This window comes from Podarcis filfolensis, assembly GCF_964270895.1.
Source record: "Podarcis filfolensis genome assembly, chromosome: 2".
Lineage (NCBI taxonomy): Eukaryota > Metazoa > Chordata > Lepidosauria > Squamata > Lacertidae > Podarcis > Podarcis filfolensis.
Genome location: NC_139605.1, coordinates 61,524,407 through 61,538,227, shown reverse-complemented (window position 1 = coordinate 61,538,227; position 13,821 = coordinate 61,524,407). Strand labels below are relative to the sequence as shown.

Sequence of the window (13,821 nt, the reverse complement as noted above, 5' to 3'; positions counted from 1 at the left end):
GACTTGTAGGTCTCATCCATGATTACTTGTGTTTGGTTTTGAAATCTCTAAATCCCTTCTATTTAGAGCATCTCTGCTTGTTTCTGTTTTTCTTTGTAAAGTGCAGATTAGCTTATTGGTCTATGATTTCAGCAAGGGTCAGGGCTGTATCATGTATACAGTACAGTATACACAATGTTGAAGAGTCGTTTTTTCCTCTGACCTATGTACACTTGTATTCTCTGGAAGCAGCAGTTGTATTTGAGTCCTTGCAGATTGCTTCTTGTGTGTGTGTCTTTTTGAATCCTGTAACACAAGAAAAGTGTCTTACATTTATTTGGCAAGGGCTAGAATGGCAGAAAATGATTTTCAGACGGACTGAGGCTCAGTATTCTTAAACTGTTGAAATATCCCAATGGACTTTGAGCTTTTCATTATTGGTACACCAGGAAGGGTAGCTTTAGCTGTCCAGAACATCCGAACATGACCCACTAAATAAGGGGGAGGAATTTGAAGCTTTGGATGGAATGTTACTTAGCAACTGTGCTTCATGTCCTTTATCGTTATTGGGTCACTGTGTAAACATCAAAGCCCAAAGTCGATTAAGATTTCTTCATTGTTACAGAACATCCTGTACAACAATGGCAGTAATACGTGTTCCTTAAATGAGCAGTGAGAAGAAATTAAAACTTTTAGTTTTTGCAATCCTTTCTTCCACAAATAGAAGCCTGTTAAAAATAAGGTGCAACATAATTAGTGGAACATAAGATGCATCTCGTATGCCACCAAAAGAAACTTTATATTTAAAAAACTATATATTGGGGGCTGCCTGGGGGCTCAGTGGTACTCCAGAGGTCTTTCCCTGGTGACTGGATTAGACAGCTAACTGTTCAGTAGATTTATTGGTGGCTATAAGTTATCAAGATCTAGACATCTTCAGTGTTCAAGAGATGGTGTATTTTGTTACCAGATGCTGGGGATTAACAGCGGGTTGATACTGAAAATACATTTTTGGCATCTGGCTGAATCCTGAGGAGACTGGATTGATGAAATTGGTCTGCCCTGGTGCATTGTGTTATGTTTTTTGAGGTTCTGTGGCAGAATTCACGGGCTGAAGCATCGTTCGAGTGAAGAGTAAGATGACTTAAAAGATTTTTCTCTTTCCCCACCAAGGTGCTCCCTCTGGAAAACAAGATGAAGACCCCTCACCATTTCCCCATCATCCTCTATGTGGGAATGGCAATTGTCAGCACCCTCTACCTCAGCCTTGGAACCCTGGGATATTTGCGCTTTGGAGAAAACATCCAGGCCAGCATCACTCTCAATCTGCCTAACTGTTGGTGAGTTGAGGCAAGGGAAGCCTCTCTTGAATGACAGGTTACTCTTGGTTGGTTTAGAATGAAAATACGCAGATAGATGCTGAGGTGTAGGAAACAATTTGCAAGAGACCTAAGGCACTCACTCTGTGGCCAGAAGATGTTCAAGTGGAGTGCACTGTGTGTGTTTGTTTGTGTTTGTGGTCAAGCCTTCATGGGTTCAGGCTCCTCAAGAGTCATCCTTCTGCCCTGTGCTCATAGTCACTCTTAACAGTCCACTTTTCTTCCACTCATCTTTGTGTTTTGACTGAGATGATCCAGAGACTGGTTGTGGTGCTATAACCAAGCAGATACTTCCTGTCAAAAACTGATGATAGAGACAAACACTTCTGGGTTGCACTGGGTGTAGCCGTACAGGAGGCTAGTATCGCTCTGGGTTGCTGCCCATGGAAACATTAAACAGAGCAGCGAACACCTGTAATTGCAATACGTCATCTTGCTTTTGCAAGTGACCTGCCTCCTCCTTATTTGACTTTCTTAGGATCCTGTACCTGCAAAATTTCCTCCTTCCTTATTCACGTCCCTGAAAATCTGTTTACTATTCAAGTAATTTGACTGCCCATGTTGCCACATATTGGACACTGCCTCTTCTGAAAGTTCATTGCTGGTTATGAAACAGTGGCAATGACCCAGTCTGCAAGCACTAACTTAACTTAAATCCTTGTTTCTTTGATGCATGGCTCAATTCATGATGGAAGCTTTTGGGGGGGTGATTATTCTCCACGTTCCTGTGATATATACTTTACAGGCTACTTTGAACCTGAAGGCGCAGTGCACCATGGGGCATCTTTAAATCCAGAAACCCCTAAGGGGACTCGTTTGCATGTTACATTCTAGAGAGGTAGTTTAACCTAGTGTGATTCTTGGGCTCTCGAGCCATTCTCTCCCTTTGTAAGAAAGTAATAAAGGAACTGTTATGTGCCATATTATTGGATGCAAGATCTTCCTGACAACCTAATATTCTCCAGGAAAGCATGGAAAGGTTTCAGCTGGTTAAGGGAATACTGCATTCAAGTAAACACAACATGGTGAGTTTCAGTCACTACTTTGTCTCAGCAGGAAAGGGAGAGATGTATTCATGCCAGGTCAGGATTTCTTAATAGAATATAACGAGAAAAGAGACTCCCATACTTATTCAGACATTAGCTGTGCAATTCTTTGTGCATCTATGAGAACTTTTGCATCAAATGTTTGTTTTCAGATGGACCTGATTTTTGAAAGCAGTAGTCCATTCTTGTATTTCAAAGGATGTTGAAATAATCTTTCATCACTGCCAGTGATGCTTAAACTGGAACTGTTTCAGTTTCTGTTTGTCATCTGAGTTTTTACCAGCTAACACCTTGCAGACTTGTCCGTTACCAAATCAGAATGAAGGAAGGGTTGAAAGACAGGGATTGTGGTGCTCTCTAGTGGATTCCTTGCTCTACAACCTGCTGCTTAAACCTGAATCTTTCTGAAAATGAAGGGTAATAGTTTCCACAGCGCTTTGAAATCGGGAAGTGCAAAATACCACATTAGGTTAGCCTTGTGTGTTGCAGTGTGACACACTTCTCTTAGTAAACAAAGGCAATGCATGAAGATACTGTTCAAAGCCAAATGGGTCCAAGCTGTGCCACTTGTAGCATGCGGCATTAGGTCGTCTATGTCTTGGTTTTTAAAAGATATGTGTCACAATGAGATCTTTAAACACACTGGCTAAAAGGATGACGCCTAGGGCTGCCTTTTCATAGATAATAACATTAAAATTGGAATTCCACAGGATGCCCTAGACAAAGCTTTTGCTGGTTGCAGTGATTTATAAGCCCTCAGTGTCTGCATAGCTGCTTTATCTTTTGTGCAAAGCCCATTTCTAGGGACTAAGCAGAGCTGAGGTTTGCGTCAGATGAAAAAATATATAATTAAATGCCTAGTGGTGGCTGCTTTTGCTGACAGTCTTGGTTGCTTGTTCTTTTTTTTTTTTTTTTTGAAATTTAAAGGCCATGTTAATTGATCAATCGTTTTGTCGGCACACTTTAGAGTGTCGGCAATTGAGGTCAAAGAAAAGGGGTATGTCTCTCTTCCGCAACTAGTAGCTTAGGGCCTCCTGGCTGATGCCAGTCGGTCAGCTTCAGATGCTTCTAGGTGAACTCAGGTTTGCGTGAATCCACTGCTTTTGTGGCCAATAAGTCACCTAACATGGAGCATCTGAGGAAACTGCAGATACAAAGCTGAATCTCTCTTAACTACATTTTAACAAACTGAACACCACATCGGGCATGTTTACAAATTCTGTCAATGGTAGCTAAATAGTATGACAGCACCAACACTGATCAGATTTCTCCTGGATCTGACTTTTACTTTAGACTGTGATTTCAGATCTTGGGTAAAAGGGGACTCTGATTCACCATCATAATGTGTGTATTCGGACAAATGGTTTGTCATCATTTATTATGGGGAGCATCAGTCGTAGGAGGTTGCATGAGGTTGCAAAAAGTGCCTTGTAGTGTGTGACATGGCCCCCAAACTGGCTATACCTGGAGACAAAAATACATGCCCCCCAGCAACTTCCTTTGGCTGTGATGCTGGCTGGAGAGATTTGGAAAATAGCACTAAGTTAAGGTCAATTCCCGCCCCCCATCACTGCATTTTCATTGGTTTGGGCTGTTTCATGTTATAAAGGTGCCTGAGGGTGCTCAAAGAAGATCTGTTTTAGGCGTACCTGCGGCGCACAAAATGTTGCTGGTCTACTGCTCCCTGACCATTGGTCACATGGACTGGGGCTAATGGGAGCTGCAGTCTGGCAACACTCGCCTCCCAATCTAAATCCAGAAGTGCTGTAAGAAATCATTGCTGGGTGTTGGGGGTGGAGAGGTATGATATAATATAAGCTTTTTCTCTGCCAGCAGCACTGCTTGTGTATGTGGATTTCGGTGCTTGCTCTGAGCTCATTTTGTGCTGCGTATCCACTGCTACCAGCCTGCCACGCAGATGGGCAGGGAAGAACTCCGTAGGCAGAGTGGGCATGTCACATGACCTCCAGGCATGGGATGTGCAAAATCAGCACTTCTAATTAGGACTGGGAAGCTATGCTGTGCTGCGGAACACACCTTAGGGAAGTGTTCCATTGCGTTGCCAGAGCTTAGAAACCTTTTTTTGCAAGACAGGGAACAGACTGTTCAGTCGGGGCAAGGGGTGGGGATTGTGCTGAACATGGACTTTGAAGCCACCGAGGATTGTGCAAATTTCTGTTCCTGTCGTGTGGCAAGCAGCTGCATGGCATATTATTTCTGTTCCTTGCAAGGCAGGAACACTTTCTCCTCTTGTCTACTGTTCATTGCATTTGTTCAGATCACCAGAAGGCCTAGTTCTCTGGGTCCACATCTTTCCCATCAGTCAGACCTTATATGCAGCTCCTGTTGCTCCTCTTCTGGAGAAAATAGCCTAGAGCAGTGGTTCCCCATTAGCTAATTCAGGGCCGGATTTAGGTTTGATGAGGCCCTAAGTTACTGAAGGTAAAAAGGCCCTTTATATGTCCTGCTGTCCTTGGTCAACAACAAATTGTCTCTTTTTGTGTGTTGAATATATGCTGTATGGTAATTTATGGACCTAATAGGTATCTAAAGCCATTTGCACATAACAAAATATGTATTTTATCAAAGTAATTGTTGAACTGAAACCAGTGATACTTTAGGGAGCAGGCTAGCAGGCGGGGCCCATTACTTACATCATAGGAGCCTACACAACACAAAACACTGTTGCTGTATGTAGGTTTTATTTTATTTGTTTTTTATCTTATATTTTGGAAATGTACTTCCAGGTTTTTTTCCCTTTAGATTTTTTTGGCACCCCCAAGAGAGTGGGGCCCTAAGCTATAGCTTGTTTATCTTATTCGTAAATCCAGTACTGAGCTAATTACTGAGGAACCCCTATTTTTCAAAAGCCAAGCCACGTTCCCTACTTTTGAAATTTTTGATAACTCTGTGGTAGTTACCTCTGCAAAACATTTTTTTGAAGAAAATGTGGGATAGCCTCTAAGGATTTTAGGTATACTAAAAAACAGACTAGGACTGAGCAATATCTAGTTTTCAACATTGTGATATATCAGCAGCTAAACAGCAAAAATGACAAAAGTTTAGTTGTGGGGGAGGCAAGGAATGGGGCTGCAGACCCTTGGATGTGTTCTGCGGACCCCCAGGAGTCCCCGGACCCCTAATTGGGAACCACTGGCCTAGAGCTTTGTCATGCATTGCAAGCTGCAAGACACAGAGGACAGAGAGAGCTCTACATGCACAAATGCATCCCAATGTATGCTGAAGTTATTGTTTGAGTTTCAGAGGTTTGTCTTGTTATATAATCCATGCGTCAACTTTTACTTCTTTGTTACTTAGCCCTTCCTGAAGTCTTCCCTCCATAGATTTTATATCCTTGTTAAACATCTGTTGGATTCCCCTCACCCCATTTCAGTAATATATGAGACACCATCCTCTTTTTCTTTCACTTGTCTGGGGCCCATGTTTTCTAAATATTCACTTCCCTTTGTTTGTTTGTTTTTTTTAATGAAATGTTTATTAAGGTTTTACAAAAACAAATATACAAAAACACATAATAAAAAAAAACAAAAAAATAAGAATAAACACACAGAAAAAATAAGAAAAATTAAAAACAATTCCATTTTTCATAACTTAAAATTCATTTGCTTGTTTCTTTGACTTCCTCACACCTCCCCTTCTTGTATTCCCATTTAAATAATCAAATCAGCAAATCCTTACCCTCTTTCATTTATCTTATCTCTATAACTTAACATTTTATAACTCAGTATTTTCATCCATTATCAATTCATTTTTCCATATTCTTATTAACTTTGTTACTAATAACCCTTTTTCCATATTCTTAAAGCATTACAGCTGGAAACCACTTAATTTCTATCCAACATCATTCTAACATTCATTAATTTTACAGTATTTCTGTAGATAGTCTTTAAATTTCTTCCAATCCTCTTCCACCGACTCTTCTTCCTGGTCTCGGATTCTGCCAGTCATTTCTGCCAATCCCATATAGTCCATCACCTTCATCTGCCATTCTTCCAAAGTGGGTAAATCTTGTGTCTTCCAAACCGAGCGGCTTTCCTTTTCTGGGGGGCAGTCCGTTCCCAGGTTTTAGGCAGCAGATTTTAGCTTCCTTTCCCTCTTATTTTTGCAGGTAAATACACCTCAAACTTTCCCCCCTCCTCTCCTGCAAACTGGAGGGGAGACTGCTTTCCTGATGTTAAGATTTAAGTCTTTTTCCAAAACGTCCTTTCAAGTTTCCGCTTTACCGTCTCTTTGCTTTGATCTGTTTACAATAAGGGAAGGCAGACTTCCTGTTTATACCTTCCCGTTTCGATGTCAAATTAGCTTATTCTTTTAAATCCAATTTAATCCTACTCACGGGTAGTTACTTTCAAGTCCAATTGTCCCAGGAAAAAGGCAGCGCTCTCCAATAACAGCTGTGCGGCTTCACTCCGCGGAAGAAGCAGTCGACTCTCAGCACCGCGCTGCTCACCCCGTCCCGCTCCGGAGCCCTTAAAAAAGGGTCCCTTTGCAGATTGGGGGGGCGCAAATGGTGCCCGCCGAGTCCCCACATTCACAGGCTTCCCCCGCCTGTGATTTTTAAAGGGTCCCCGCTTTGCCGCAGCGGTAAGACCCGATCCCACGGAGCTAGTCCCTCTGAGACTCAGAGGGAATCCGCCATTAATCGATGGCGCTGACCCGGAAGTCTCCACTTCCCTTTGTTTGGTTTCCTTGACTTTCCATTCACTTTAATAGTTTCTATTTATATTAGCTTTATTTCTGTTTTCACTAGGATGCTAATCAAATGAGAATTTCAATTCATTCGCTTTCTTGCTTAGTTCATTGATAATACACATAACTCATTATGTGCCTTCTGAATTATTCATCTTAGTTCCAGTAAATTATGCGTTTGATTTTCAGTAAAGCAGTTGATATATTTACTTATTGTAATCTGACATTTCAGCTGATGCTGTGGATAGTCAATTCGTAATTAATTTCAGTTTGTTTGTCTTCACTTCGTAATTCAATAATCAAGGGGTTAATTAATTTGTAATCCAATTCATTAAGTTATCACTTTAGAGTTAGTTAGTAATTCAATTATTCATTAAATAATCACTTTGTAATCCAATTTATTGTTTTATTATTTCAGTTCAAAGTTCATTTGTTTGACTTGGCTTAGTAATTCCGTTCCTTATATGCCTATCACTTGTGTATGAAATCTTTGATCCACTATTTCCTTATCAGTTTATCATTAGTTAATTTATATCTTCAGCTTCTGTACATTCCTTGTTCCTTTCACCAAGTCCTAGTTTAACTTTGATCTTATTTCTTTCTTCGCTCCTGTAGTTCAATGTCCAGCTGCCTTTTTTTCTTCTTCTTACGGCTGCAAAGTATTTCTTTAGCTGCACGGCGTTCTGCCTTGCCACTTCACTTTTTGCCAAAGATGCCTGCCAAAGTAGCAAGTCCCTCTTGGGGTGCTGCACCCCAGTGGCTGCCTTGCTCTTTATAGGCCCCTGTTGGATCCTCAGGAAAGATGTCGAGGTGTTGCTACTGAACCCTCCTCTCTCTTGAGATGCCTGTTCTGACCAGCTGTAGTGGCTGAGAAGCAAGCTCAGTGCAGCATACATTCGGAAACTGCAAATAATCCGGAATGTGGCTGCCAGACTTGTGACTGGGAACGGCTGCCGGGACCATATAACACCGGTCCTAAAAGACCTACACTGGTTTCCTGAGCTCAGTTCAAAGTGTTGGTGCTGACCTTTAAAGTCCTAAGCAGCTTTGGCCCTATATATCTGAAGGAGCATCTCATTTAGCCTGGACACTGAGCTCCAGCTCCTCTCACACCGATGGCTCGCTTCCCTTCTTTTCGCTTGTTTGTTCTTTTCCTGACGTTTGATCGTTGCCATTTTTACGTAACACGCTGTCTTCCACGTAAACATGCTCTATGGGTAGCTCCTGAAATAGCTTGCCTGTGAGCTGAGCTGGTGAAAGTGCAAGCAGCGATGACGTCTGTATTGCATAGGACTTACACCCGCGCTAAAGCTGGCAAGTGCTTGGCTGTGGGAGAAAGGGAATAATCAAAAACTGTGAAATATTCGTGACTGAAACTGATAAAAAGCACTTTGAAGGTATGCTTCAGCTTTTCCGTTAAAAAAGAATAAAGTCAGGGTAAAATCATGCTTGCTGCTGCAGGACGGGACGAACGTCTTTTCAACTTCACATAGAAATTCCTCAGAAAGATGCAATGCAAAGGTTTTAGGTTACTGATCACAGAAGTAGTCGGGTGTGTAGTTACAGCATCTGGCACAGCTCAAACATTGGAGTGTGAATGGTGATGTTGTGGAGCTAGTAGCCTGATCAATTTTTTGGTGCTCTTTCAAATTTTCTCTTCCCTTCCCCCGCCTAATCTTCATGCTCGTCTTTCTTCATTCACTTGCCAAAACAATGTTAACGCATTTGGATGCTCTGTAGAGAAAAAAATAAGTATATGCAAATTGGGTTTTAATCTGCGTAATTGTGGGCATGTAAATTTGGCTTCCTTGACGTAATCGTTGTGTTTTCGGAGGGATTGTTTACAGTATGCATAACCCTTGGCATATGGCTCCAAATTATAGGTTCAAAACCCAGTGTTGGCTTGTGAATGCGGCTGATAGCTGGCTCCCTCTTTTGACAATGTGAAAGCAGACTTACAGAATGTTACAGCTGTTCTTGGGCAGAACTTTATTTTTTTGAAAAACAGAAATTGTGATTATTGCAGTCCAGCTAATCTTATAACCATCTTGGTCACTCCTCTTTCCACCTGCTCCTCTTTTAAATCGGGGAGGGAGAATCTTTTTCATCCTGGAGATCACATCCTCCCCTTCCAAGGGCCTCATCCTGTGGCAGGCAAGGCAGAAATGTGCAGCACGTTAAATGTAAAGTTTACCTTTGTACATTAGGCCAGTTTCTTCACACTCCTACACACACATGCCTCTCTCTCCTCCAGGCTAGAAAGAAGCTCTATTGGAGTTCAAGTCCAGCCAAAAAGCCCTCCAAGAGGGGGCAGAGTAGGCTTGGTGAAGGTTGTGAATCAATTAGGTGTGTGATCTGAAGAGAGTCGCTAAGGCCAAAGAGAGTGTGACCTGGAAGGCAACATTTGCCCCCCATCCCCAGGCCTGAGGTTCCCCATCCCTGTTGTAAGCAGATGAACCAAATAGGATGTGGCATTGACTGGCCTCACCCAGTGCCTTTCATCAATACTTCCTGTTTCATTAAAAGAGAAAAAGAACCCTGCTGGGTCAGACCAAAGGCCTGCTAGGGCCGCATCCTGTTTCCCACAGTGGCTAACCACATGCCTCTTGGGCATTCTGAACCACTGTTTATAGTCTACTGCCAGAATGGGTTTTTTATATATATATACCGCAAAGCTTTGTTTCATGATGCTGTGGTTAAAAAACATTCTGTAAGCCACCCAGGGAACAGTGGGCAGCTTTTATATGCAGTGGTACCTCGGGTTAAGAACTTGATTCGTTCTAGAGGTCCATTCTTAACCTGAAACTGTTCTTAACCTGAAGCACCACTTTAGCTAATGGGGCCTCCCGCTTCTGCTGCGTCGCCCGAGCACGATTTCTGTTCTCATCCTGAAGCAAAGTTCTTAACCTGAGGTACTATTTCTGGGTTAGCAGAGTCTGTAGACCTGAAGCGTCTGTAACCTGAAGCGTCTGTAACCTGAGGTACCACTGTGCATTTGTGGGCAGCTTTATATACAGTAAGCCCTCAACTTACACAGGGGTTATGTTCCGGGGATTGCATTGGCAGGTGGGACTGCCCCCTTTCAGCTCCCTTTTTAAAAATTTCAAAAATAATAATTGCCAGGTGCTTAATGCGCCTAAGATGCAGCCTTACTGTACGTACAGTGAGTAAAATAAAATAAATAAGCAACATGAGCAATAGTCCTCTCCTGCTTTTGTTCCCCAGCACTTCTAACCCTAAGCTTTATCTTCTATGGGTTTTTCTGCTGACTTTTTAGAAGTTGGTGGTGGTTGCCAAATCTTGTGAGCTCCATAGTGTGGAAAAAGTGCTTCCTTCTGCCTTTCTTGAACCTTTTATCCTTCAGTTTCATTGAATGGCCCTGGGTGCTGTAGTATTGTGAGAGAAGAAGGAAAACCCCTCTCTGTCCACTTTCCCTGCGATCACTATACATAACTAAGGTACAATTACCCTGAGCTGTGCACAGTATTCCAAATTTCAGTGCACTGTTGAGTTACACATGGACCTTACAATATTGGCAAGTTTTAATTCATCCTCCATTCACACACACTGCAGTTGCAGAGTATCCGGAAATCTTTCCTGCTCGTTTGTTTTCAGCTGTTGAGCCAGCCAGTAATGAAAATGCATAATTACATGCAGAACTTCAGTTCCTTCCAAGGATTCTGTTTATTTCTATTTTTGTTCTGAAGAACAAAGTACCCCATTCACCCTTCATATCTATTTCTTGTCTTTTAGCAAGGCCATCTAATTTTTCGGCGTTGATGGATTTCATCAGCACAATCACATGTCGTGGTCGGATGGCCTGCTGTTATCTTTGCTGTATCTACTTGTTTTGCTCTGAGATGAACTTTAGGAGATTGATTTCTGACACTTCACAGGTTCCGTTAATGAAAGTAAAATCCAAACGGAAGAGTCTATGAAAGAAATTAACCCTTCGGACAAACATCTGTACATAATGGGGAGACTTCCCAGTGTCCATTTCAAAGAAGGATCCTTAAGTTGTCTCCCACCAAGTTATAGACCCACTGTAGGTATACACATGTAACCTAAGCCCATTGATAGGTCTTCTCCGACCATGACTTGATTAGATGCAATCCCTTGATTTTTGCAACCCATGAACTTGTGATTATTTATGAAAGAAGAACTTCAGGGATTCTGAGATCACTTAAGGACAGATAGCTTTTCAGCATCCGTCCTCTTGACTCTGAAAAAGACATTACTTGCCCAAGGAAGTCCATGCCTCATCATACAGTAGCAAAGTCATTAGATCAGGGCAAGTGCCTTTCCGTGTTAAGCTTGGTCTCTGCAAAGCCCGGGATTGGAACAGTGTTCATATTCTCTCTCTCTCTCCCCTGTAAATGGAAATTGCATGCCAGAGTCCCTTGGTACTCACAGGATTAGGGAGGAGAAACATTCCAAATATGCTTTGTCGCTGGGTTGTGTTCATTTTTGGTTTTGACATGAATGCTTCACCTGGGAGGATGAGTGGATGTAACTCTTGGTTCTTGTATTATTTCTGCAGGTTGTATCAGTCTGTCAAGCTGCTGTACTCCATTGGGATCTTCTTCACTTACGCACTACAGTTCTACGTCCCTGCAGAAATAATCATTCCTACGGCCATCGCTCAGGTCCCTGAGCGCTGGGCATTATGGTGCAATCTGCTGCTGAGGGCATCCTTGGTCTGCGTAACATGTGAGTAAGAGATCAGAGTGGCTGTATATTTTCCATTCCATTTTGGCACGCAATAAGTGTCCTGAACAGGGGAATTGCAAAATTATGACTACTTATTCCACTTTTACTTAGTGAGATGGCTTTACTGAGGTGTCTGAAGCAAGTAATAATGATTGCTGCTGACAAGAAGTTACTTGGTGGTTTTTTTAAAAAGCCCTTGTAAATGTGAAGGGAAAGTTGCTAGCAAGGGTTTCCGTGACAAAAATCATTTCCATAACTTATTTTGAGTTGAAGCCCACAGATGGAGTCTAGCATATAGAGTTCCTGTCAGTTGGCAAAGGGGCAAGGCAGTTTTGAATCTCCATGGGGTCCTTCTGTGACCACATGAAAATTGACTCCAGAGGTTTGGGGGACCCTCCAGACCAATGTGGGAAGGGTGAATTTATTCTAAAAGCCATTGGCAAAAATTGTGTATATAGCATAATTTTAGAACCAGAGGACAAAACCAAGCATCTTTATGGGAAAATAAAAAGGGCTTATATGACAGGAATTGAATATCAAAGAATGGAGATGGAGATAGGCCAAAAACCAATCCAAGTTTGGTTTTCACAGATATAAAAGAGAACTTCCTTAAAACACAGTATCTCAGGTATCTGACACTACATAGACCAGGCATAGGCAGACTCGGCCCTCCAGATGTTTTGGGGCTACAACTCCCATCATCCCTGACCACTGGTCCTGTTAGCTAGGGATGATGGGAGTTGTAGTCCCAAAACATCTGGAGGGCCGAGTTTGCCTGTGCCTGACATAGACTATGCTGGATGTATTCAGCAAAACAGAAGATGCAAAGCTACATGAGCAAATTTTACATACATATTTGGAAAGCCCCATAATCTGGGTGTTTTGAAATACGCCCCCCCCCCAAAAAAAAAGAATTGAGGGGAAAATGTTCCATTGATGTCAGAATGGTTTATTAAAATCTGGATGTTCATAATGGTATGTAAATTAAAATACTGTAAAAGAGCAAGTAACAAATAGCCAGGCAAGTTTTGCTTTGACTTCTCTGTTCCCCAGCTTGAGAAGAAGTGTTGCTAGATAAAACTAATCTGGCAAATGTTGTTCATCACTGGTGCCAAGTGTCAGAATGGTGGAAGCCTTGCATATGCCATTTAAGATCCAATATAAGTTTATCTCCCAGCCAGTATCACTTGACACTACATACCGTCAATGTAATTGCTGCTGGATACAACCCAGAAGAGGCTTGTCATAAATGCTTCAGGCAGAGTTCGTTGCTGCCATAGAATATATCCATTTTCTCTTAGCCAACGTGCACTCATTCCTGCATGTGCACACAGATGCAAAGTACTTGCCTAACTGTGGCAGGGAGACAGGAGGAATCTAGAAAGGATCCTGCCTGAACCTTGTCTACAGATAAGTAGATGAAGAGTGGTATATAAATGCAATAAATAAATAAATAAAGTATTGAAAATTAATGTTTCCAAAGAAAACAAACTAATTCAAATATGAAATGCATGTTTAAAACAGAATAATTAACAAGAGAATAAAATAGTATCCTAAGCATAGAACGTATCTGCTGCTGTTGCTGCCAGTGGTGGGCGGTGGCTGTGGAAGCTCAGGCTTCATGACCTGGGTCTGTACTAAGAGACAGCCAAGATGGTCTCTGACCTCTTCAGCAGCCTCAGCTTTTGTAGTTGGAGTCAGTCAGGGCCCCTCCCTTCCAGGCCAGGTGGGAAAAGACCTGCATGGCCGGGAGCAGCTCTTCCAGGACTCAAGGCCAAGATGGTCTATAGTCTAGACCAGGGATGTCCAACAGGTCAACCTCGATCAACCCGTGGTTGTTAGAAGTGGATTGCGGTCTCTTTTTCGTCCGCGGGGGGAAGGGAGCATTCAGCCCCTCACCCTCCCTCTTTCCTTTATCTGTGCACGATTTCAAGAACGGAAGACGGAGTTTCCGCTGGCGGGATGACTTACTGTTTATCGAATTATGTCGCAGGCCC

The 13,821-nt window shown here is 42.3% G+C and overlaps 1 protein-coding gene across 3 annotated transcripts in view; it reads left to right on the top strand.

The window, feature by feature from the left end:
- LOC310757982 (proton-coupled amino acid transporter 1-like) overlaps positions 1 to 13,821 on the top strand; it is a 44,683-nt gene that overhangs the window by 15,765 nt on the left and 15,097 nt on the right. For all 3 annotated transcript variants that reach the window (XM_083603882.1, XM_083603883.1, XM_083603884.1), the window contains exons 9-10: positions 1,153 to 1,319; positions 11,655 to 11,824. In XM_083603882.1, coding sequence (XP_083460008.1) covers positions 1,153 to 1,319; positions 11,655 to 11,824 — 337 coding nt within the window. The remainder of the gene's footprint in view (positions 1 to 1,152; positions 1,320 to 11,654; positions 11,825 to 13,821) is intronic.